The sequence below is a fragment of the Scleropages formosus genome, chromosome 18 (assembly GCF_900964775.1).
Source record: "Scleropages formosus chromosome 18, fSclFor1.1, whole genome shotgun sequence".
Lineage (NCBI taxonomy): Eukaryota > Metazoa > Chordata > Actinopteri > Osteoglossiformes > Osteoglossidae > Scleropages > Scleropages formosus.
Window position 1 is genome coordinate 9,414,818 of NC_041823.1, and position 24,027 is coordinate 9,438,844.

Below are 24,027 nucleotides of genomic sequence, written 5' to 3' on the forward strand. Positions count from 1 at the left end.
ATTTTAATCGGTGTGTGCTGCACTCGGCCTTGACTCGTATACAGCGGCATTCTTCGTTCTTGGTACTGTGGACATTGTGCCATCTCAATAGTGTGCATTTCCTTTTATTTATTTTTTTTCTCCCTCCTTCGAGCAGCAACTTTTCCAAGGCGAAGAGAAGTCCTCTGTTTACCGTGGTGATAGTAGCCCTCTGTCGCAGTGATTTTAATAGCACGCTCGTAGAAACAGGTGGCGTGCGCTGGAGCGAGCAGTTTCTAACTAATGCATTCTTCGACTGCCAGAGGCTGGATGATGCCCCCCCCCCCCCCCCCCCCCACACACACACACACTTTAAAAGTGTACAGTGTGCAGTACAGTAATGTGCCGTAGCTCGCTTTCTGACTGCGTGGTAAAGAAACCCTTTTTACTGCAGTATGTGCTTTGTTTCGGACGCAGACGGCGTTGCTTTTTCAAAGCCCTGGTACCATTTACCATAATAAGATATGTGTAAAAGTCGCCGAATAGCTCGCTCCCCTCTCGCGCGCGTTTGTGCCGCTCCGGATGAACGAGCGGTTCCGTCGATCGGATTCCTATATTTTATTTTCACGTTTGTTTGTCTCGAGTACCGCCGTGCTGGAATTTATATAATGTGGCAGCAAAAGAGTTCTGTGATTCAAATGACTGCCGTCTTTGTTTATTACAGTCTCGAGTCACGCTGCTGTCAGTGGGTATAAAGGAACCAATTATCTCTCTTTCTCGCCCTCGTGTTGGTTTATGATAGGAATACAAATATACTGAGCTCTACTGCTGGCGCTGTGTGTAAATAAATTGTGGCAGTGCACATTGCATTATGCACATGCTGTTATGCAAAGAAAGCTTACGGCCATGCATTTTTGACTGTTCAGCTAGAACCCATTAACTGTGTTGCTTCTCTGTTGTGTTTTGTGTTATGGAGGCGTTCCACCACCGTGTGCGCGTTTCTCCTCGGGAGACCCAGCCATTCGGTTGCTGTCCGCTGTAGAGGACCGATACGTTAAGCGAGTCTCCCACGCTGTACCTGGTACAATGCTGAGCTCTAATGCGCCTTACACAGGGCGTTATATACTTTAAGTGATACCACATGTTTTGCGGTGGGGCTTGGAAAACTTCCTAGAAATAATCCAAAATGTTTTGAGTCCATATTTACATTTATTTAGCAGACGCTTTTCTCCGAAGCGACTTCCAATGAACTCTATGTAGCGTTATCAACCCACACACCTTATTCACCATGGTCACTTACACTGCTAGATACACTACTTACACTGGCTCACTCATCCATACATCAATGGAACACACACACACACACACACACACACACACACACACACACACACTCTCTCTCTGTCACTCTCACACTATGAGGGAGCCTGAACAGCATGTCTTTGGAGTGTGGGAGGAAACCAGAGCGCCCGGAGGAAACCCACGCAGACACGGGGAGAACGTGCGAACTCCACACAGACTGAGCAAGGATCAAACCCATATTATCTCACACCACCCAGGCGCTGAGAGACGGCAGCGCTACTCGCTGTGCCACCGTGCCCTATTTATGTTTGGATATATATTTTCCCAGTTCAATTAAGATTAAGGGTACAATGGCAGCTTTCCTGCCCTCCATCTGAATCTGTAGCCATTAGAGTGTTCAGTACCAGTGTCTGCAGGCTGGGGGGGGGTGGGGTCAAGCATGCACAATGGGTGTTTCTGCATCCCCACAGCTGTTGGCGCCACAGACTAGGCCTCCGCAACATGCCCATACCCACAGCACAGCCCTTCCCAAACACAAAGCCGCCCCACCCCCACTCACTCACTCACTCACTCACCCACCCACCCCTGTGCCAGCCTCACCCAGCCTCGAAATGTCATCTCCCACTTTGTCCCAGCACACAGCTGACCGTTCTGCCGGGTGCAGTAGATGACCCCGAGAAGGAAATGTAATGAAGTTAAGCCTTAATGAAGTTTAATGTCCATCTCCCCTGCGCAGGGGGGCGGGGGTGGTCCTGGCCTCTCTTTCTGTTTTTCTCCTCGGGGAAACTCCCGGCGTGGCCATTTGGAGCACATCAGCGCCGATAATGGCCGGCGTCTCGTTGTTTTTGCGCTGTCTCCTGGGATTTTTACACAGCGAGCAAGGGCGTCTCGTGGAGGACTGCCGCTTCCAAGAGTACGGTACGCCGCCTCGGTGTCGCATTTGCACCCTTGCCTTCGGAGGAGTTTGCTTTCCTCGCGTCGCTTTTGAACTAGGCGCTAAGCTGCTCTTGCAGTTTTGCCGTGTGCGGTTGGGCGACTTTGCGTCAATGTCATCGATGAAGAACCGTAGGGATGCGCTACAGATTGCGGTTCTCACCCGAAGAAAGAGCCCTTGCGTTTAACCTGAACTTCTCCTCATGGGTTACGTCTCGTGCTCAGGGTGTCCATAAGCGAGGACCCCGATGGCTACAGCATGCACTTAAATTGTAATTAACGCTGTTGATCACGGGCAGCTTTGCTCAAAACGAGGATCGTACGAAAGGTCCGGGTGACCTCTCGACATTGGTTTCCGCATATCCTGTGAAGCTTCTCTAAACCGTTCTGCTGGTGACAGAGTAGGAGCTGTTTGAACGCTTGCCGCCATCTCCTTGGCAACGGATGGTCCGCCACGACTTTCCCTTCCCCGCTGTTCCGGTTTCCCCGCGTTCTTTCATCCACAACTTCGCATCAGGTGGATTCTTTCCCTGCTTTGATGGGGCGCTTCCAAGAGCTTTTGCTGTACTTTCTCAGATGATGCTTTTTCTGGCAGCGGATATACAGGCGGTCCCCGATTCACAGTGGGGTTACGTTCCACGAAATCCGTCATAAGTCGAAAATGCATTTAATACACCTAACACACGCCTCTGCGTGACGGACTGGGGGATGCGGATCGTTGTCGCTGGGAATAAAATCAAAGTTCCATGTACAGTTTCTACCGAATGTCTTATCGCCAGCTTACTGTCGTAAAGTCGAAGAAATTGTAAGTGGAACCATCGTAAATCGGGGACCGCCTGTACAAGTGAAACGAACACCAAAACCCCATGTGCTTCTCTCAATATATTTGCACCTCATGTTACAAACGGATCCAAGTTCTGGATTTTTGAAGGTATGAACAGTTCATTTTTAGTTGCGCTTTCTTCGGTTTCCTATTTTCGAAAATTTATCTGAGAATTTGGGGGGCGTGATGTGCAAAGCAGCGTCCAGCAGATTTTACAAACAGATTTTTTCAGCATATTTATATTATTCTTGTTTTCATAGCTGTATGTGAAACAAAGTACACAGTGAGGAAGTAGTGCTATACGTGTGTCTGATGATTTATGAAGCTGAAGGTGATCCGATGCTCACAGATGTTTCTCATAAACTGGTCCCATCCTAGCACCCAGTAAAATACAGTTGGGATTTTAAGATGAAACGCTTTGTAATATTTTTTTTCTTCACGTTTCCCTTCTTTGTCTAATCAACTGTTTGATTCTCGCGAGGCGCCTGAAGAACAGAAGTTATATGTGAAGTACATGGCACCACCACACAGTCGTAAAGCTGAACACAGTGAAAAAGAGATGAACTGTGTGTATTTATTTAGCAGACGCTTTTCTCCAAAGCGACTTCCAATGAACTCTAGTGTTATGAGCCCACACACCTTATTCACCGCGGTGACTTACACTGATAGATACACTACTTACATACATACACAGTATGTATATATATTTTACTTTAGATGTTTTAATCTAGGCTTTAATGTTTTGTGTTAGTACGAGATAACGAAATAAACTGATGTCCCATCCGTGGTCTCACATCCGGTGTTTGCAGCATAGAGAAGCGCCGAGACACTGCATTTCATGAGCTGTTGATGAAAATCAGTCTTGGAGAATTTTTGAATTCATATGACTGTAGCTCTACGTTTCGTACCCGTGAATAAACCGAAGGATGGAGTTGTTGGCTTTTATTGCGATATAACACACAGGTTTCGAAACAATTCCTTAGTTATGGCACTCCGGGGCGACCGATAGCGGAGTGGGTAGCGCTGCTGCCTTTGGATCCGAAGGTTGAGGTTCGAATCTCGCACGCCGCAGTACTACCCTTGAGCGAGGTACTTACCCTAAATTGCTTTAGTAAAGTTACCCAGCTTTGTAAATGGTTGTAAATGGCTTAGCATCGTAAGGCACTTTGTAGAAGAGAATCCACTAAGTAAGTAAATGACACGTGGTCCCTGTTGCGTTTATAAGTTGTGAACGGAAAAACTGGGCGTACTTTAATTTGGGGGGTAATTTATGGGCACCCTCTATTCTCGCGCATTTATATGTGCGACTGCTGCCCCTGATGCGGGCGCGGTCAGCCCGATGACACGGACACGCGCTTCTCCCGAAGGCAGAGTCCTCGACTTTCCGCCCGCGGCCCCTGCTGAGCCGTCCGGCATCCTGGCATTAGGGAGGGGATCGAAGGCAGCCGCCAACAAAGCCTGTTTCGCTGTAAATCCACGGCAAGCAGCTGTTCGCTTGGCGGTACTTGTCCGCAGATCAGCGTCTCTCTCCAGGGGAGAATGCGTGCAGACATTGGGATGTTTTCTTTGCCGGGTTGGGAACGAGAGCGGGGCAGCAAGCGCTCGGGGTCATCGTTTTAGCTGTGCCTTTTCACGCTGTCGTGGGGAAGTTGGGTTAATCCGCGTCAAAGAGGAAGGAGAAGCCGAGCAGCGTTTCCCCAACAAAGGCGTGCCAACGTTCTGCGCTCGTCGAGTCTCCTGCGAGCGTTTGCCGTTCGGCGGAGGCACCCCCTGCCTTCACGTCACCCGGCGGCGGTCGGGCGGCTTCGCCGACCGTGCCGTAGATGCGGAAGTGCCGCGGTTGAGAGGGATGTCGGGGGCAGTCGTCCACAGATGGCGGTACGCGCAAGCGGGGGCGATGCCGATCCAACTACCAGGTACCGTACTCCGAGATGAGGGCCATCTTCTTCGGGAGCTTCCTTTTGTGGACGCGCATGGATGGCGCACTTAAATTTTTATTAAGCGGAAATGTGCGGAAACTCCCGGTGCCATTCTCGTGCGTATGGGGTTGGCGGGGACGGGGGTTACTGCAATGGAAAATGGTCTTCTGAATATTTTTCCGTAGTTTTTCAGAGCGTTGGATGTTACTAGAAATGCATACCACAAGTTCCGCATGTGCCATTAGTGCAGCGGTGGGGATTCCGGATCCTCCCGGCAATATGGCACATTGCTTTTCGCTCCAGCTGAGCTCTTAATTACTCGGCCTTGATTGGGGTTTTCGTTGAAAGCATTTCAGGACTCAAGCTGAGGATACTGTACTCGAGTAGCTCAGGATAAATGTCCCTCTCTGGGGTATTGCACCACGGTACCGCTTTGGGCCTTCAACCTTACTGTTCTTCTCCTTAAAAAGTGTTTCTGCTGCCGTGAGTGAGTTTTTCCGAAGTTTTGCTTTCAAACTAATCGTACTAACAGCGTAGCCAAGTCGCTTCCATATGGCTAATGGTAATGCGGTTAGTCGAACGCAATGAGCAAAACAGCTTTGTTAGCAAATCTGGGCAGTTGTTTAAACAACCAGTCTAGCAGTTGATAGAATCGGCATCGCACACGCATATATGTGTACATTATTGATGTTTACGCACACGGCTTTTGTTTTTCATCTTAAAAACAAAATTGTGACACAGTTGTTACGAACAAAATGAATTGCAGGCGGTAACTCCCACGTCGCTTGTACCAAAAAGTCAGTCAGCGCTTAAAAATGTATATCAGTCGTCTTATGTTCTACAGAATCCTGGATTTTGGTGTAATAAAAAATACTTTGTAAGACCCTGTTGGAATATTTTTAACTGTCAGCTGTATTGACGTTAAAAATTCAGAAAAATGAGTAGAAAGCAGGTAGCTGAGACATTGAGATCCTGCTCCAGTGTCTTTTATAATTGAACTTCAGCAGTTGTTCAGCTCTCATTAGAGCCCTAGTTTACCATGTTTCACTTGACTGTGCCGGTGTCTGCACAGGGTACCATCCTCCAACCTGCAAGGTACCTTCGTGCTTCCAACGATTCCACGTTGACGGACTGTAGCGGCTTTTTCCGGATTCATCTTAGTAAATGGGAAGTCGAAATAAAGCATAAGATTTGTCAACTCATCTGTCTTCTGCCAGCCTAGAAACAGACTGAAGAGTCCCAGGGAGAATTTTCTAATCAAACATAAAGGTGGAAATCAATACTTTCTTCTAGTTTAAAACTTAAACACGAAAACCACCTTTTTTTTTTTTTTTTTTTTTTCCCCCCTTCCTTCCTCCCCCCTCCTTTTCAGTTTCCCCTCTGGTTAAGGCCCTGAAATGGTAATTTGACTTTTAATACTACAATTAATGGTGTAGTCCTGTCTTGTTCAATTTTGCCTCGACATTTATTAGCACAGGCCTTTCTCCAAGGTGTTGTGAAATTGCTTGTAGCAAAGTGCTTTGAGCTTCTGTATTTGGACCCAAAGGTTGCAGGTTCGAATCTCCCCTATGGCTGTTGTACCCTTGAGCAACGTACTTACCCGCAGTTGCTCCCGTGAAAAAATAACCCAGCTGTATAAATGGGTGAATAATTGTACGTAGCTTAACGTTGTAAGTTGCTTTGGAGAAAATCGTCAGCTAAGCGAGTAAATGTAGGAGGGTCTGAAATTTTTTGTTTTGTTACGTCCAAGATCTGTAATTTAAGAATTTTTTTCTTTAGACTTAAGTTTTTTTCAAGTTGATATTGAGGAGGATAATCTCTGATTTTTCTTCAGCAGGAGAATACTGAAAGCAGACAATATACCTTATGTCTATGATGCATCCAAAATCATTCCCTTTCATAACACAATGTAGCAAATTTTATGTCTTTTTTTCCACATTTTAATTTCAGTTTTGTTAGACAAAGCATACTTTAGGCATTAGTTTTAATAAAAAAAAAAAAAAAAAAAATATTCTACATTCCTGAAAGTAGCAAATTTTGGGGAGTTTTGACACCGGGTTCCAAGCATCAAATTCTCCAGTACCTTTTGCAATTCCTTTTTAGAATGATTTGGTACTTTCTAGAAAGTTCTGGTGCCATCTAGAACCTTCCAATGGCTGTAAAGTACCAAACTAAAACTGACACTCCAGAAGAACGGGTGGTATTTTTGTAATGACTATAGTAAAAATTTTGGGAAATGTTGCCGCGCTGTGGAATCTCCCTGCCGAGGCAGTTCGTGGCCGCAGGCGAATTTTAGACCATTTTTCAGCACGTGCTCATATTTCTTGTCATGTAGTACAGGTGTAAATGGCACGATGAAGTCCTTTCCTGCACGTGTCCCACGCAATAAAGTTATTAATGCAAATCAGCCCATAAATAGATGGTATGTGCAGCGGTGTGCAGCGGGCGAGACGGTGCGATGCTGAGTTTTAGGGTGCGGAGTTCTTCAGTGGTCTTTAACGCTGGTGCCTGTTGCTTACAGAAGCTCTCCATCGTGCCACTTTCACCGCATCCCTCCCAAATACTAAGGAGATGGCTTTGAGAGGAGCAGGGGGGCTTGTTTCCTCACGGGATCACTAAAGAAGGCCTGCGCAGCACAGATACCGGGATTTACCGATAGCGGGATGTCAGGGCAGAGCTGCGGGTCGCCGCCGGAAGGCCCGCCGTGGACACGAGGACGGAAGGAGGAGCGTCGTCTCGCAGCCTGCGGGAGGTGGAGCGGAATTTAAATCGGGCGCTGCGGAGCCGCGACGGGGTTGGCGCCGTTCCCGGCGGCCGTCCGGCCGACGCTAAAGCGGCACAGAGCGCCGAGAAGTACCGTGTTATTTCCTCCGAGTTTAGGGCTCGCGGGTGAGCGGAGACACCATCGCCGCTCTCTGAATTTATCATGCAGGGCGGGTAGAAGATGAGGCAGAAAATGGCCAAATTGCACCCGGTGCATCCTGCAATTTTTTTTTTTTTTTTTTTTTAAACTAAATCTCCTCACACCTGTTATTTCACAGAAGGGGGGTTAAAACTTTGGGTTCTGAGACTGTCACTAGTACAGTGGGAAACTGCATTTGTATTCATTCATTTAGCAGGTGCTCTTCTCCACACCACCGTCCAATGTTTAGTCTTTGCCCAGACTCCTTTATTCAAGGTAACTTACCGTGTTGGATACACTACAGTTCCATGTACGTTCACTTATCAAAACGCGTAGGCTTCTAAACCTTCTGGATGAGACCGCTTCGTGTAGGAAACTGGTTCCGACGTTTCGCTTCCCGTGTTGGAAGCATCTTCAGGGAGCTTCCACATCTTGCGAAGGCTGGGTGTGAACCGAAGTGTTCGACGAGGGTTGGGGTATCTATGGGTGGGGTTGAAGTCGGAGGTTGTAGTAGGTGCCCCCGCTGTGTTTTCCACCTGCGCTGCATCTTTTGGGTTACCGGTTGGCTCGTTGAGCTACCGTGTGAGGCGGTCGGTTAGTCGTGGGTCTGGAGTGAAGATTCAAAATAAGGGGTGTCCGGGTCCTTGACAGTTCGAAGCCCTCTTCTTGGTTCAAGTTATCTGGGTGCTTCTCTCTCTCGATCGTTCCTCTTACCATGCGGTTCTTGTATCCCGAAACCGATGCGGGAACCGTGGTCTCTTCGAAGTTCATCGCGCGACCGGTCCGCAGCGAGCGTTCGGCTGCTGCTGAATTGGCGGCGGTGTTTTTCGTCGCCCTTGTGTTCCTGGAGCCGGCCGGAGATGAGTCGTACCGTCTGGCCTATGTAGGTTTTGCCGCAGCCGAACGGTTTTCGGTAGACTCCCCTGGCCTTCAGTGGTAGGCTGTCATTTACTGTACCGAGCAGGCTTTTTGTTGTGGACCCGGCGGTGAAGGTGGTCTCGATGTCGCGCTTTTTGAGTGACTTGCTTATCTTGTCGGTGGTGCCTTTGGCGTACGGGAGGTATGCTATCCTAGCTGGTTCGGTCGCCGTTTCTTTCTTCGCGTCCGATGTTTTCGGATTTTCGTTGCGGCGAATGACTTCCGTGATTTTGTTACGTTCGAAACCGTTCGCCGAGAGCTCTGTCAGGAGTAACCGTTTCTTCTCTTCCTTCCAGGAACTTTGGTCGCTTAGTCAAATACCTATTGCTGCCAAGGCGTTCACAACCGCGTTTTTTCTGAGCCGGCTGGTGGCGGGACGCTGCGTTGGGGTACATTCACTTGCCTAGACAGCAGGCACCGGTTCACCTGAAACGCATGTCTTTGGGCTGTGGGAGGAAACCGGAGCACGCAGAGGAAGCCCACAGAAAAGGAGCACGTGAAAGCGTCGTACGGATTGAGCGGGGTTCGAACCCATCTCCGGTTGTGCAGCCCGGGAGCTGCGAGGGGACCATCGCTACCCGCTGTCTTGCCCGTGTGGCGCTCAGTTACCCTGTGGGCTCGATTTTTGGCGAAGCCCGCTTGAGGGAAGCGTAGGGCTCTGAGGCGTACGTGATGCAGTTGTTTTGGTCGGAAGGTACCCTAATTAAGAGGCGCCACAGAAGAAAACTTTGACCTGCAGAAGCGATGGGGTCGCGCGCAGTCGGCGGCGGCGGCGGCGGGAGGTCTGTCATCTCTCAGGCAGTCACGCGTCTCGTCCCCGATCCCCTGTTGACGTGCGCCGACAGGAGCGCACCGAAATAGCAGCGCGGCGCGCCGCTCGGGGGACCTCGCCGGGATCTGTCCTCATTCTTGCCCCGCAGCGCTCATTTCGACTGCCGGAAAGCGCGGAGAAAATAGCACGGCCCCCTTCTGGAGGGGATGCGGTCAGAAAGAGGAGGAGCGGCGCGTTATCGCGGCCGAAGCGCGCGGGATACGGTGTCCGTTTGAGCGGGGCTGGGGAGACGCGTGTGTCCGCCTGCGACGCGCGCACGCCATCCAGAGGGACGCGCCCACCGCCTGGGGTGCGAGAGCGCTTTCGTTTCCTCCGAGCGCTGGGGAACGGGCCTCGGCCTGCTTCTCTGTCCTGGTTCGCACCTTCCGCTTCGCGTCAAGCGGGACCGCGAGTTCTACATTGAGGTCCGATCAGACGACAAAGAATTGCGTATTAATGCGTCCCCAGCCAAAGAACGCAGACTGTGTGTGTGTGTGTGTGTGTGTGTGTGTGTGTTCAAGTTCAAGCAGGGCACCAAGGCATGAGATTCGAGAGCGCGTTGGTTTCCCGCGAGCCCCGGCTTTGGGGAAACGGCCTCCGTTCTGCCGACCTTCTTCTCTGCCCTGGTTCATAAGTTCCGCTTCTCCTCGGCAGGGGTGTGTGCGCGTGTGTGTGCGCGCGTGCGTGCCGGGGAGTCTCTGTGGCAAGAGCCACTTGGAAAAGGGGACGCCGAGTGGATTCTCTTTTCTGACGGCGAAAACTGAGACAACTTCAGGCCCAGTTTAGAGAGTTCGGGAAACACGTCAAGTTCTCGGTGTCAGGATGCGACATGTGTTCCTCTACCTGTGAACAGATTTCTCATCCAAACTGTTCATAACAGAAAATTTTGAACCTGAGATAATCCAATTGCAAGCCAGTGGATCCAGCCACTACGCCATCTGCTGCCCATTGGTATGTATTGTACTTAACGACGGTACGGTGGCACAGTGAGTAGGACTGCTGTCTCACAGCGCCTGGGTGGTGCAAGAAAACATGGGTTTGATTCCTGCTCAGTCTGTGTGGAGTTTGCAGGTTCTCCCCGTGTCTGCGTGGGTTTCCTCCGGGTGCTCTGGTTTCCTCCCACAGTCCAAAGACATGCTGTTCAGGTTCCCCCATAGTGTGTGAGTGACAGAGAGAGAGAGTGTGTTCCACTGATGTATGGATGAGTGACCCTTTGTAAGTAGTGTATCTAGCAGTGTAAGTCACCGCGGTGAATAAGATGTGTGGGCTTGTAAGTCCCTTTGGAGAAAAGTGTCTGATAAATAACTGCACTTCTTTACATTTATTTAAGTGCTAAAAAATTAGCAGCTTTTCCCAGCAGCCCGTGTCCTGGGTTAATAAGTGTGTATTTTATAGAGCTGTTGTACTTCTCTTTGACACTAAATAAAGAGTGATGGTTTACAGCAGTTACAGGGTATATTCAGGACCAGTGTTGAGTTCTTAAGGGATTTGTACTTTTCTGGATAGTCACGTAAATAAAAGCATTTGCTGCTGTAGGCCTTAGGGAGGTTGATGAAGCCCGGTGCCATTTGCTCCCTCCTCCTGTGAAGTGCAGAGTGTGGGGGGGGGAGGAAAAAAAAGATGTATTTAAAAGTCCAAAAATTAATTTTGTTCTGTACATCTATGAATGGATGAAAATATGCAAAAAAAGAAAAAAAAGACAGTGCACAACAGTCCAGGTTTCACTTTGCCATCACTGAGAAACATATATAAAGTTTTTAATGGCAATGAATATTAAATTGCGGTTGTTACTGTAGTTTTGAAATTAAAATAAGACCTGTTTGGAGACCTGTCTGTTTTGCCTTACTGGAACAGAAACTCCCAATTATGGAACTGAATTTGCATACTCATAACTACTACCTGTGTCTTTCAGGACTGTTTTGTGTTAACTGTTTCTCATATTTCCCAACAAACACAAGAAACCTGTTTATAAAGGCCGTGGAAATGTAGGAACCAAAAACCAGTAATTTTAAGAAGTTAAACACCTGTATTTTAACTGACACCTGTTTGCATCAAATGATTTTCATTTAAATTAGTTAACTGCGGTAACAATGGTGCAGTGCCTTAAAATAAAATAAAATATATATATATGGCACTGTATTCATTCATCTTTGTGTTGGTTCCTCCCCCCCCTTTCCCCTTTTGTATGAGTCAGCTGTTGTAGTCCATGTCTTGAAATTAGCCAGAAATCAGATACTTGGACAGAAAATGTTGGATACCATCATTTTCCATATTTCCTATTGCTGGAACCACCTTTAACACCTAGATCTTAATGGTCTGTGGGTTATTCTAAGTGCTGTTACCTCATATTTTTTTTTTTTTCTTTAAATTTGTATATTCATTCAGCTGATGCTTCGGAACAACTTGTAATGTTAGGTTTGTATACTCTAGGTACTACAGTGGGAGCGGGGCTTCGAACCCTGGTCCTTTACTGTAAGGTCATGGCTCTAACTACTGTTCAGTAGTATTCACACAGTTACCAGTACACTGGCACACCTACCTCTACACCAGGATTGGGTTTGTGAGATGGACAGCAAAGCCTCTACCCTGTGTGGACCTTTTTTGAGAAGGTAAATCATGCAGAATAACTGAATGTCATGATCAGTATGTCTTTTTTATTCCTTTGACAGATGTCTCAAAATGTTAGTAGACAGACATTGGAATGAGGCGAATATAGGCTTATGCTGATGGTGTGATGGGAATCTCAGTGCACACCTGGCAAAACTAACTAACCGAATGATTCCAATTATTTTCCGATGTTGAAAATGAGACGTGCGCTGCTGTGTTGCACTGCACAAATGTCACCTTCTCGTTTTCTTCTGCAGCAAGCCCCGCCGTGAAATACTCTGAAGGACGGGCTCGTATGCGACCGCGAAAAAGGATATCGTGTTAAAATATTGGGGGGGGGGGGGGGTTTCGGTCATCCAACATGCCGTTTGCTTTTTCCTCAGTGTGAGCAGTAATGTTGTTGTGCTGCTGACCTACTTGTGGAGATCTAAGAGCGTCAACGGTTTCGTGCGCGTCGGCAGACGCGGGATCGAATCTCGGGGCTTAAAGCCCGGGGCTGCGCGCGGCTTCGCTGGTCCCGAGCGGCGCTCGATTGATCTCTGCGTTCCCTGTGACTCCGTTCTGTTCGTGTCTGAGAGGCGTGCGTGTGAGTGAGTGTGCGCTGCTTCACCTTGACCTCTCCTCCGAAGCCCGCCCAAGGGGTCGGACCGCTCCATTTTCAGCGCTCCAAGGGACGTTTTCAGGTCACGCAGATAATGTTTTGAGGAAGGTTCTGGAATCGAGCGCAGCATGGAACAGAATGTTGGACCACGTTAACGTTTGTTTACTTTTCTCCGAAGCAATGTAGAATGTTAAGCTGCGCGCTGTGGTTCGCGTTTATTCGTTAAGCTGATGCTTTTCTCCAAAGGAACGTACAATTTTAAGCAGTCCAGTAAAACTATTCACCCGTTTATATGGCTGGGTAATGTTTTTTGTGTGGTGCCAATGTTAGAGTACGGCGTACTACAGCAGTAGGTGAGATTCGAACCGGTGACCTTCCGATGCAAAGGCAGCCGCTTTAACCACCGATGAGCGTCTTGATGCAGGGCGCTACAGCAGGGTAATATATAATTGGACCTGTGGCCAGGGGCTGATGGCAGAGTGCGGGTCGCTCATGGTTTGCTCACGCCGTAATCCGTAGACCCTCCTGTAGTGTTTTACTATGCTGGTGGGGGGTGGGCCGGCGGAAGGTGATTTTGCACCCCTCTTCTTTTAACCCATTAAAAATGCATGTCTGTGCATTTGTTATAATGCACACTCATACTTTGCACAGAAATCTTTAGCCCGAACCATCACTCCCTCGCCATGTGGTATTCACCCCGGTGCTAACCCTCCAACCCCAAGGTCTCAGGCCTCATCGCAGCCCCTGACTAAATGGGAAAGGGTCTAAACCACAACACAGGAAGGGAGATCCGCACATCTTTATGCGGTAGCCGTGTTCTCGGCGCCACCTTGACTCCCATCCCCCACCCGGCTCAGGGCGCCTGAAGCCGAGGGTTTGACCGAGCCCAGCCCGTAGCGAACGAGACTCCGGAATGATGTAATGCACCTTGATGGCCCATCAAGCCTCGCTAGAAATCAATAATGAGTCATCTCACAGGGCAGTTCAATCTCCCTCGTGGTTGTCATCAGTCAGGAGGAGGACAATGAAACATCGCCGATGCTTCCGTTAACACCGACGAATGCAGCATAACGCTTTTTTTTCAGATACTGGTGTTTCCATTCTGCAAAAAATCAAGAAGATGAACCTTCATTTATCGGTTATTGAGCATTGTTTGCTTGCAGTTACTGACTACGGGTTTGCGGGAGCTGCATTTTCAGTTAAATCCATTCATGTTTTTCGTTAACTTCCGCAGCATTATTCACCCGAAAGCAAAACGGCTAAAATATGGGATGTACCCTACGTACTGGCGGATTGTGAGATTTCACCCCTGCAGAGAAACTTTGAGAAGACATCCCTTTCCCTTGTGTCAGGAGACTGAGGAGATTCAACAGCTCTTCTACATGGCCATAAATACTCCCACAATGCACAACCGGGGGGCTTCTATAAAAAGTCACCTGCGTTGGGAAGAGTATCAGAAATAGAAGCTGGCTGACGCAGTACCGCTTTTGCTTTTTCCATTACAAAGCAGATGGTAGACATTCCCACGGTGAGATTAGCTCAAAAAAAAAATGGAGCATTTAAAATTCTGCAGGTTTTGGTGCGAGTTTGTCACCAGGAGTTGTACGACTTCATATAAAACTGTGAGTACGCGACATGAACTTGCTTCTTGATTGATTTTCCAAAACACATTTTTCAGTTTATTCTTCGCGTAGCTATTTTTTTCAATAACCTGTTATGGAGGGAACACAGCCTGCGTTTCCTCACTAAGCCATTAGTTGGCAGTAAAACGCACTCGGTCGGAAAAGCAGCAGGGAGCCGAACTCATTCGCCTCACTTCCACGCTTCCTGCAGGTTCGGTGTCCCTAAGTGTTAGTGGGCAGTCGAAAAATGGACATTGCACGTGGTTATGGGTGAATCGGTCAACAGCTGGCATTGAGAATGAGTTTGTGAAGACAGCTTTTTTTTTTTTTTATTAAATTTTCAGCCTTTTTAAATTGGGTTCAGTGTGGTTTTATGCTGAAAGACTTGACTTAAGCTGCTATGTAAGACTGAGTTATTGTAGCAGTATATATAGATGTCTAAGGATCTACAGCCTAGCCTGTAGCTTTTAACCATCTTAACATGATTAATATTTGCAATAACATTAATTGTCCTGTCCTTAGATACAGTCTACCCTTTAACTATTTTGTATGCCATCTGAATGATTAATATTTTACTAATTGTGACTTAGTAGTAAAATGACTTTGGATTCATGGACAAGTCAAGTTAGACAGACTTCTAGTCCCTGCTTTAACAAAATGCATGTCTTCAATAAATCCCGTAGATGTTTTATACTAATGCTTTAAATGATTTACATATGGTGTTTACAGCTCCCAGAGTGTAGCTTGTACGGTTTCCATCCACCAGGTGTGGGACAGATGCTTTGCTCTTGGCGCCAAGCCGCGCGGAGTACTCGGCCTTCCTTATTTCCCTTATCGCTGGCTCAAGTACAAAAAGGCCCGAGGCGCTTGATGAGATCTAGAACAGGATGATGTTGAGCAGCGATAGTCACGACCGGCTTGATCTCTCCGACTCGCCGGGTTCCCCGAAGGCCCCGGCCGTGAATCCGTGCCGCCTGCCCCGCTGTGATAAGTCCGCATGGCCTCTCCTTTTGAACGGGCAACAGGGCGGGACGCGAACCGCGAGCCGCTTCCTGCACCCTTGTAGTGTGAACATTGGAGCTGCCAAAAAAGAGTCACATGCTGACCTTTTTTTTTTTTTTTTGCAATTGATCTTTAAACCAAGGAGAACTATTTCTCAGCCTGAATTATGTCTCTGAGACGGGACGTTTTCCCCGTGGATGCTGCGCAAACTTACTGCAAACCTCTCAGGCCTTTTCATTTCTTCATGATTTAATTGAGGAGGGAGTTCCGAACCCAGATAACATAGAATCTCCTTTCGACCGAGCTACATGGTTTGGCGATGTTTCCACGAGACCCTGAGCGCTAATAGAAACTGAGGCCGTCAGCTGACTAGGTTGTCGATAGTGCGGTGGGGGAAAATAGTAGCTATGCAAGTCTTAAACGTTTTCGTATACGCAACTGCATCGGTTAAAGTAGTTTCCAGTTTTATGGCGAGCACATCTTATATTTTGACACTTTTCTCTTCCCTCAGTTTTCCTGTAGGACATAATAAAATAACAGAATGTCGGTACTTTTCCTGTCCTCGAGATTGACACGACGACTTCCTTCGAGTCAAATCGCGAACCTTTTCCTTTTCTTTCTCTGTAGGGTTTCGCAAGAATGAGGAGATGAAGGCAGTGGACGTGCTGCCAATCCTGAAGGAGAAAGTTGCGTTCTTGTCAGGTACGTGAGCTACTGCCGCCCCGGTACAGAGGAAAGCTGGAAAGTTTCATTTTTTATTAAATAAACACAATAAACCGTGTAGCAGCTCTAGCTGTTCTAATCGCAAGACGTCGTGCAACTTCATGCTGGTTTTGTTTCCGCACTTCCTGAAGGTGTCTTTATTTTAAATGATTAATTACTCAAAAGGTTAAAAAAAAAAAAAAAAATTGGGGTTAGTTGGTATCATCAGTTTGCATTTATCAGCAATGTATGAGTGCTGTAATAATGAATAATTAAACACTAATACAGTAATTTTTATTGTCATACGCTTTCACTTTGTTACCATGTGTATGTCTACGTATGTGCGTGTGCGCACATACACGTGCATACATAAGCATATAACAAAAATTACTGTACATGTGTATTTTATGCTATTTTTTTTTGTACAGTTATGTCATGATAGGATTTCTTTAGTCTATTGTTTATTCCCTTTTTGTGTAAATCTTCTCATAGTAACTGGATTTGTCCAAACTTATACTGGACTCACTTCTCTCCCAGATTCCAGCTGCATGAATTCATCATTACAGGGAGCAAATGTGTTTTGAGTTGTATGATATGAATGTGCCCTCCCTCTCATTGTTTACATAGTGCTCAGCTGCATGGCAAGCATAGCGCGCCGACAGGGTTCGAGTGACTCAGCATGCGTCGCATCCGCAGGGATTTGTGATCACAGCCTCACCCCCGTGGTCACCGTGATTTTTTTTCTTCTTCTTCTTTGTTAAATGGAAAGGACCATCGATTATGAATGGGGTGGAATTCCAAAGCGTTGATCAAGCCAACTCCTTGAGCAGCTGTGTCTTCCTTAATTACAGCCTTACTCGCCTTCTGCAGCTGTGGCCTTCTGTCCACTTGCAGGGTCACTGTTGTGCTTTTGGGCTCTTTGAGAATCTGCGTCTCCTCCGTCTCTTCCTAACTTTTATTGCCGTTCGTGAGTCACGTGTTGACAAGGAGGGTTTCAGTTCTTGGCCCTGTTTTCCGCCTGCTGAGCATTACTGGAGTAAAACCAGGTTTTACACTGGGCTGTTTTTTTTTTTTTTTTTTTCTTAAATCTTTGGGGGCTCGATTGCGAGTTGTTTTAGCATTCAAGTGTTTGCCGTCTGTCTTATATTTCATGTAGTCACAGCTGCGGCTGGGTGACGGTCAGCCCTGTTCTCGGCCATAACGTGTGGCTTGTGTCCCGTTGCGTTGTCTCGCAGGGGGCCGGGACAGGCGCGGGGGACCAGTCCTGACATTTCCAGCGCGAAGCAACCACGACAGAATACGGCAGGAGGACCTGCGCAGCCTCCTGTCGTACCTGGCCGGGATCCCGAGGTACGCAGCGAGCTCCTGCCTTTGGAAGGCACAACAAAGCGCAGCACCAGTCGGGGCTCTGGAAGTGGCCCGTCTGTGTAAACAAGGAGCAACGTAATCCCATCTCCTCCTTACTGTCCCCGCCACCTTACGATGACGACGTCCACACGGTTGTTGTGCGATTGTAGCTGGATGTCGCACAGATTCGTGCTGTTCGCCAGCCAGTCGGGGCAAAGAATTACATTTACATTAACTAATTTAGCTGACACTTTTCTCCAAAGTGACTTGCAGTGATTTATCCATGTGTACAGTGGGGTAATTTTTAACATATCAATTCAGGGTAAGGGCTTTGCACAGGGGTGCTGCAGCAGGAGGTATCGTTCGAACATTTGCAGGTTTGCCTCTGCACTGCAGGCTCGGTGGCATCCTCCTCTCGGATCCGCAGCCCTCGCTCGCTTTCAGAATGTAGGTTACCCCCCTCTCCGGGGCGTTCAGCCCTCCCTGCGCAGGAGGACAGCGGCGCCGCAGAGCTCTGGCTGGCCCTTCCAGCAGCTCACCGCAGCTCCCTTCCTACCCGCTAGTGCTTCCTGCATTCCTCCCCCCGAGCAGTGCGGGAGGCTCGCCTGTCCCCCCCCCGCCCCTCCCCAGTCATAGCCAGTGTGGGCGGAGGCTGTGCGTTCAGTTCCTTCCACTCAGCCCTCCTTTCTGGTCCATTCAGACAAGAGAAGGTGGCTGTTTGAGAGCTGCTGAACGGAAGGTCGCGCCTGTGAACAGAAGGTCCCCCCCCGGAGCGAGAACGCAGACGTTCCTCTTGGGGAGCTCGGACACACGCGCGTCCTAATTCGGCTGGGCGCTCCAAAGTGTCCCAGACACCCATTTGTTTTAATATATCCGTTCCAGTGCTCTGTCGACGCTGAAGGCATCGGTTGTTAACGCTCCTTTTCCGTCCCCCCCTCCCCACATAGCGAGGAGGTCAGCAGACATGGCTTCACCGTCATCGTGGACATGCGGGGGACCAAGTGGGACTCGATCAAACCCCTGCTGAAGATCCTGCAGGAGTCGTTTCCTCGCTGCATCCACGTCGCGCTCATCATCAAGCCCGACAACTTCTGGCAGAAGCAACGCACTAATTTCGGCAGCTCCAAGTTTGAATTTGAGGTAAGAGCTCACCTTCGCGCTGGGGACTCGGGACACGTAAGTGTGCGTACGCACAGCGCGCCGCCAGGAGAGCCAGTGGACAGCTGTGTGTCGCTGCCCTGTCCAGCTTGCATTGTTTACTGGGGAATTTCTACTTGGCCATCAGGGCTCCTTGGGCTGTAAAGGGTAGAGGCTGTTGGTCCCTGTACTTCTGTCTTGTGTCCTTTGAAGTGCAGTGAAAACGGGACTTTTTCTCGAATCGCGTAAAAAGGCTCAGAAGGTTTGGCAGCCGAATCCCACAATGGAGAGAAGAATGCAGAATATGAGGGCACATTCCTCAGGACACGTGATCTGTGTTTCCTCCACAGATTTTATTTGTTTTGATTTGAATTGTGGAACAAACATTTCCGTACACAGCATTTTTTTGGGGGGGGGTTGGAGGGGCGGGTCCTCTATAGGCAGCTTACAGTATCAGGCTCGTACACCAAGATACTTGGAATGATTCAGTCGATTATACAGCTGGGTAGTTTTTACTGCATCAATTGAAGTACTTTTCTCAAGGGTGCCACAGCAGTCTTTCGAACCCAGAACTTTTGCCAACTAGGGACAGCTGGTAGCGTAGTGGTTAGAGCGACTGCTTTTGGACCCAAAGGTCGCCCGTTCAAACCTCACCTCCGGCTGTAGTACCGTTGAGCAAGGTACTTACCCTACATTGCTCGAGTAAAATTACCCAGCTGTATAAATGGGTAAATAATTGTAACCTTAACATTGTAAGTCACTTTGGAGAAAAGCTAAATGAATAAATGTAACTTCTAACCACTACACCACCTCCTAGCCCTTTATTTGTGCATATTCCACCTTTGTTTATTTTTAGGGGTAAATAAGGTTCTTCTCCTTAAGGACATCTTCACCTTTTCACATATGTAGCCCTTCACTGTCTTAACGTTATGCGCTAAAAATATTTAAACTTGTCTTTTTTTTTTTTTTTTTTACTCTGACCTTTTATGATTGTGTCCGTATCTACATAGTTGTTTTTCTAGTGGTCCCTTTTATGGTATCATTATATGACTGTGTATATTTAAATGTAAGAAACTGTGTGTGTGTGTGTGTGTGTGTATCTATATATAATATATTTATACTGTGCCATTTCTTTCAGAAAAAAAGAAATGGTAACAGTGAGGTCCCTGTTTGCTTAAACATTCAATTACAGAATGAAACGTGTTTTGACCGAGTTACATGACTGAGCTTCTTTCCTCCGACTGGTCCCTCCGCAGGCCACCATGGTGTCGTTGGAGGGTCTGACGAAAGTGGTGGACCCCTCTCAGCTGACCCCGGACTTCGACGGCAGCCTGGACTACAACCACGAGGAGTGGATCGAGGTCCGGGTGGCGTACGAGGAGTTCGTGGGCAACGCCTCGCGCATGCTGGCTCACCTAGAGGAGCTGCAGGAGGTCCTGGGCAAGAAGGACCTGCCGCAGGAGCTGGAGGGGGCCCGGCGCATGATCGAGGAGCACGCGAGCCTCAAGAAAAAGGTGATCAAGACGCCGATCGAGGAGCTGGACGCCGAGGGCCAGAAGGTGCTGCAGCTCATCCAGCGCAGCGAGGGCTACGCCAGCCAGAGCGCGGCGGCGCCGAACGCGGACCTGCAGGGCCTGGTGCCCAAGGTGTCGGGCCTCCTGGACAAGCTCCACTCGTCGCGCCAGCACCTGCACCAGATGTGGCACGCGCGCAAACTCAAGCTGGACCAGTGCTTCCAGCTGCGCCTCTTCGAGCAGGACGCCGAGAAGGTGCGTTTACCGTCACGCCACGTGAATTTGTGGGGGTGGGGGGGATACTGCAATGGTAAATAAGATCACGTGTTTGGTGCTGGACACATCCCTGATGTGGGGTAGGGTGCGACTTTGTTCAGCGCAGAGATATTTCAGAGAAACGGTGATCGGTCTGCGCAGAACACTTGTCAACATGACGAACTCCATCTATCGTGCTCTTTTCGAAGAGTCTGCCCTAAACAGAGCGCTGTGGCCTTGGCAACCGGCGCTGGAGACTGCTTGACAGCGTGGAATATTAATACAGCCGATGGCGTGGTGGCTAGAGCTGCTGCCTTCGGGTCTGAAGGTTGCAGGTTTGAGTTCCACCTCCTGCTGTAGTGCCATTGAGCGAGATACCCGCCTTAAATTGCTCTAGTAAAATTACCCAGCTGTATAAATGGGTAAATAGTTGCGGGTAGCTTGACATTGTGAGTTGCCTTGGAGAAAAGCATCAGATAGAAAAATAAACATAAGACAGTTTTAATGTCCATCATAGTACTAAGGTGTGGTTTCGGTTTTGGTAAAGCACCTTAGTGTTGTGTTTGAAGCCTGAGCTACTTAGCGATTTACCCATTTATACAGCTGGGTAATTTGTACTCTATTAAAACTTAAATCAAGTATCTCGATCAAGGGTACTCCATCTGTTGCAGGATTCAAGCCTGGGTCCTTCCAGTGGAAGGTGATTGTTTTTAACCACTTCGCCACCTGCTGGCAAGCAGAAAGCTTCATATATATATATATATATATATATATATTCATTCCAGTAGATGTTTCATCCACACAATGTCTGCAATGAGATGTTTGAGTTGCGCTCACACAGCGGTGTGTGTGTCTGCTCCTCCCTCGTGTGTAGATGTTTGACTGGATCATGCACAACAAAGGCTTGTTCCTGACCGGCTACACAGAGATTGGAGGCAACCACTCGCATGCCATGGAGCTGCAGACCCAGCACAACCACTTTGCCATGAACTGCATGGTAAGTAGTGGTGACCGTGACCGTTGACGATGGGCAAGGTGCGGTGTTGCGCAGCGTTGTTTGGTGGCGCCGCGTCATCGCAAGCCAGGAATGAATTTATCTTGGGAGTTCATTTTCGATCCTTTCGACCAGAGTGACAAAGCTGAAATTTTTGCAGTTTATATACTCAACTCGGCGTTTCATTGAAGGAAGCGAAGACGCCTTGTCTAGGACCTGGAGCGTTGTTGTTTGGTCGCATCCCCGAACTGCTGCGCCGCACCGCGTGCTGTATGAGTCGACGGTCTGTACCGTAAAGAACGATAAAGGCCTAAAGCCCGCAATAATCCCAGTAAGGGCTGGATGACCTCTGACCTTGTCAGTTCCACAGGTTCCCTGCAGCAGCACTGAAATAATGCTCTTTAAGATGTTTAACTGATGCTTTTCGCCGGAACAACTCGCAGTACCTGACCGGTTGATACAGGTTGTCACTTCTACTGTAGAAATTCACGGTAAATACCTTGAACGCAACAGCGGCAGCCAGGAGCGAGGCTTAAACCAGCAGCCTTCTCTGGGTATGAATCCACGCCTTTAGGAACTCTGCCCGTTAGGGGTTTGAGGTCGCGTTGCGGAGCCGTACCCGGTGACCTTGTTCGATTTGTACGCGTTTCTCCATCGCCGGTTCGTTCCTTTCCGTTTTCCCGCAGCTCGGGGACAGGGACGGGCGAAACGTTTGAAAAACGATCTCATTTGCAACAGCTTAATTGGGAAGCGTGCTGCGCGTTAACCGTCTTCACGTCGCTCTCAAGATGCGGCAGCTCCTTCCTGTTGCTTCCGCAATGAAGGCCTTTTAATTTTCTTCAAAGTACCGAGTCATCCGTCAGATGGAGACTGGAAATAACGGCACCTTTCGTGGCGGCAGGGAAAACCGGGGCGCGCTGCTTTCTCTTGTAGGTCACGGTTTAACGAATGGGTACGGTTTGCCGTTTCATATCTGCGCGTTAGAACAACCTACAACTGTCGGTAAAGCATTGATTGGTTTTTGTGTCGCTTTGGAGAAAATTCCGCTAACTGAATAAGTGTATGTTGAAGGCTGTGTGCAGTCGTACGGGTGTGTTTACTAGTGTTACGGAAAGTTCTGTTGGTATGTGTTTGACAGGCAGCAGGGGGCGTAGTGGTTAGAGTAGCTGGAGCGGTCTGAGCTTTGTTTTGGGCTCTGGCCTCACATTGGGAAGCACTGGGTTCAAATCCCATCTCCTGCTCCAGTACCCATGAGTAAGGGACTTGTTCTTAGTTGATACATTACGTTAATTTATTTATTTAGCTGATGCGTTTTTCAACTGTTAATGTATTTACAGTTTTTTCAGATGGGTAAATGTACTTGAGCAAAATTAGGGCAAGTACTTTGCTCAAGGGTATTATAGCCGGAGGTGGGAATCGAACCTGTGACCATTGGATCCAAAGGCAATAGCAACTACGCTACTGGCTGCCCCCCTACTGGCTGATACAGTAAAAAAAAAAAAAATACCCAACTGTATATTTGGTTAAATTGTTGCAAGTGGCTTAATATATGGCTAGTAGGGGCAGCTGGAAGCGTAATGGTTAGAGCTACTGACTTAGGATTCGAACCTGTAACTTCTGAATTCCATCTCCAGCTGTAGTACTCCTGAGCGAGGTACTTACCTTAAAAATTACTCCAGTAAAAATACTCAGCTGTAAAAATGGGTAAATCATTGTAAATACCTTAACATAGTTAATTAGCGTACATGTGATACACAAATCTAACAGTGTAAGTCACTTTGGATTGAAGTCTGCAAAATTTCATATTTTGTGTTACTTCCTGAAATAACAGTATTCGCCTGGTCTGACTTGGGACCACAGTAAGACTGCAGTGCTGTTCGCTTCATTAACTGAAACCTCAGTGGTTTAGGTCCTGCTCTGGTTTCGCCTTCTGCACCACTGGAGCCCCTCCTCTTTTCTCTATCCATGTAACCGGGCCTTTGCTCCATTTCCTATGGGCCCTCATTATGGACCAGCAGGTTAAGTCTTGTTTGCATGTATTTATCCAAGAATAAAGGCAGTTTGGTGGTGAAGAGAAAAACTGGAAAAAATGTTGTGTTTAGGAGACGGGTAGATTCCCCGATCCCTAGAGATGTGCGGAGGAATCGTTTTTATTCATCTTTTTTTTTTTTTATTTAAAAAATAACTTTAAAAAGATTGAATTAATATTTAATCGAAATATTATGGTGCCTTGTAGCAAAATTTTTTTTGCAAATCCCACCGGATTTATGGGCAACGCTTTTTAGGAAGTGTGTTTTAATAGGCAATTAATTCATTTGGATATTCTGGGCTCTTGAACAGCAAAAGTACAGAATGATGAGTAGAGCAGCGGAAAAGGGTTCAGACTTGGGAGTCATGGATAGCTGAAATTTGTTGTTTGAAGAGGAGTACCTGCTGCTGCTATTCCCCCAGATCTAAGTGGGTTGAATGTCTCTATGTAATGTGCGTACATAACATTTCGGGCTAAAAGTTTGGCGAGAGCAGCTACCGTTGGGGAAACTTTGGAGACACGCTTGTACAATATCACATTGGGAGTTTATGTGAAGAACAAGCTGAATGTAGGATTTAAATTACATTGCTGATCTATCGTTGCCAGACTAAGCTCTCAGAACTTTTTTCCCTTTTTTTTTTTGCATCCACT

At 47.9% G+C, this 24,027-nt stretch overlaps 1 protein-coding gene across 3 annotated transcripts in view; it reads left to right on the top strand.

Annotated features, from left to right (window-relative positions):
• Positions 1 to 24,027, top strand: part of triob (trio Rho guanine nucleotide exchange factor b) — a 113,126-nt gene that overhangs the window by 36,774 nt on the left and 52,325 nt on the right. For all 3 annotated transcript variants that reach the window (XM_029259822.1, XM_029259823.1, XM_029259824.1), the window contains exons 2-6: positions 16,026 to 16,100; positions 17,336 to 17,450; positions 18,395 to 18,587; positions 19,841 to 20,353; positions 21,228 to 21,350. In XM_029259822.1, coding sequence (XP_029115655.1) covers positions 16,026 to 16,100; positions 17,336 to 17,450; positions 18,395 to 18,587; positions 19,841 to 20,353; positions 21,228 to 21,350 — 1,019 coding nt within the window. The remainder of the gene's footprint in view (positions 1 to 16,025; positions 16,101 to 17,335; positions 17,451 to 18,394; positions 18,588 to 19,840; positions 20,354 to 21,227; positions 21,351 to 24,027) is intronic.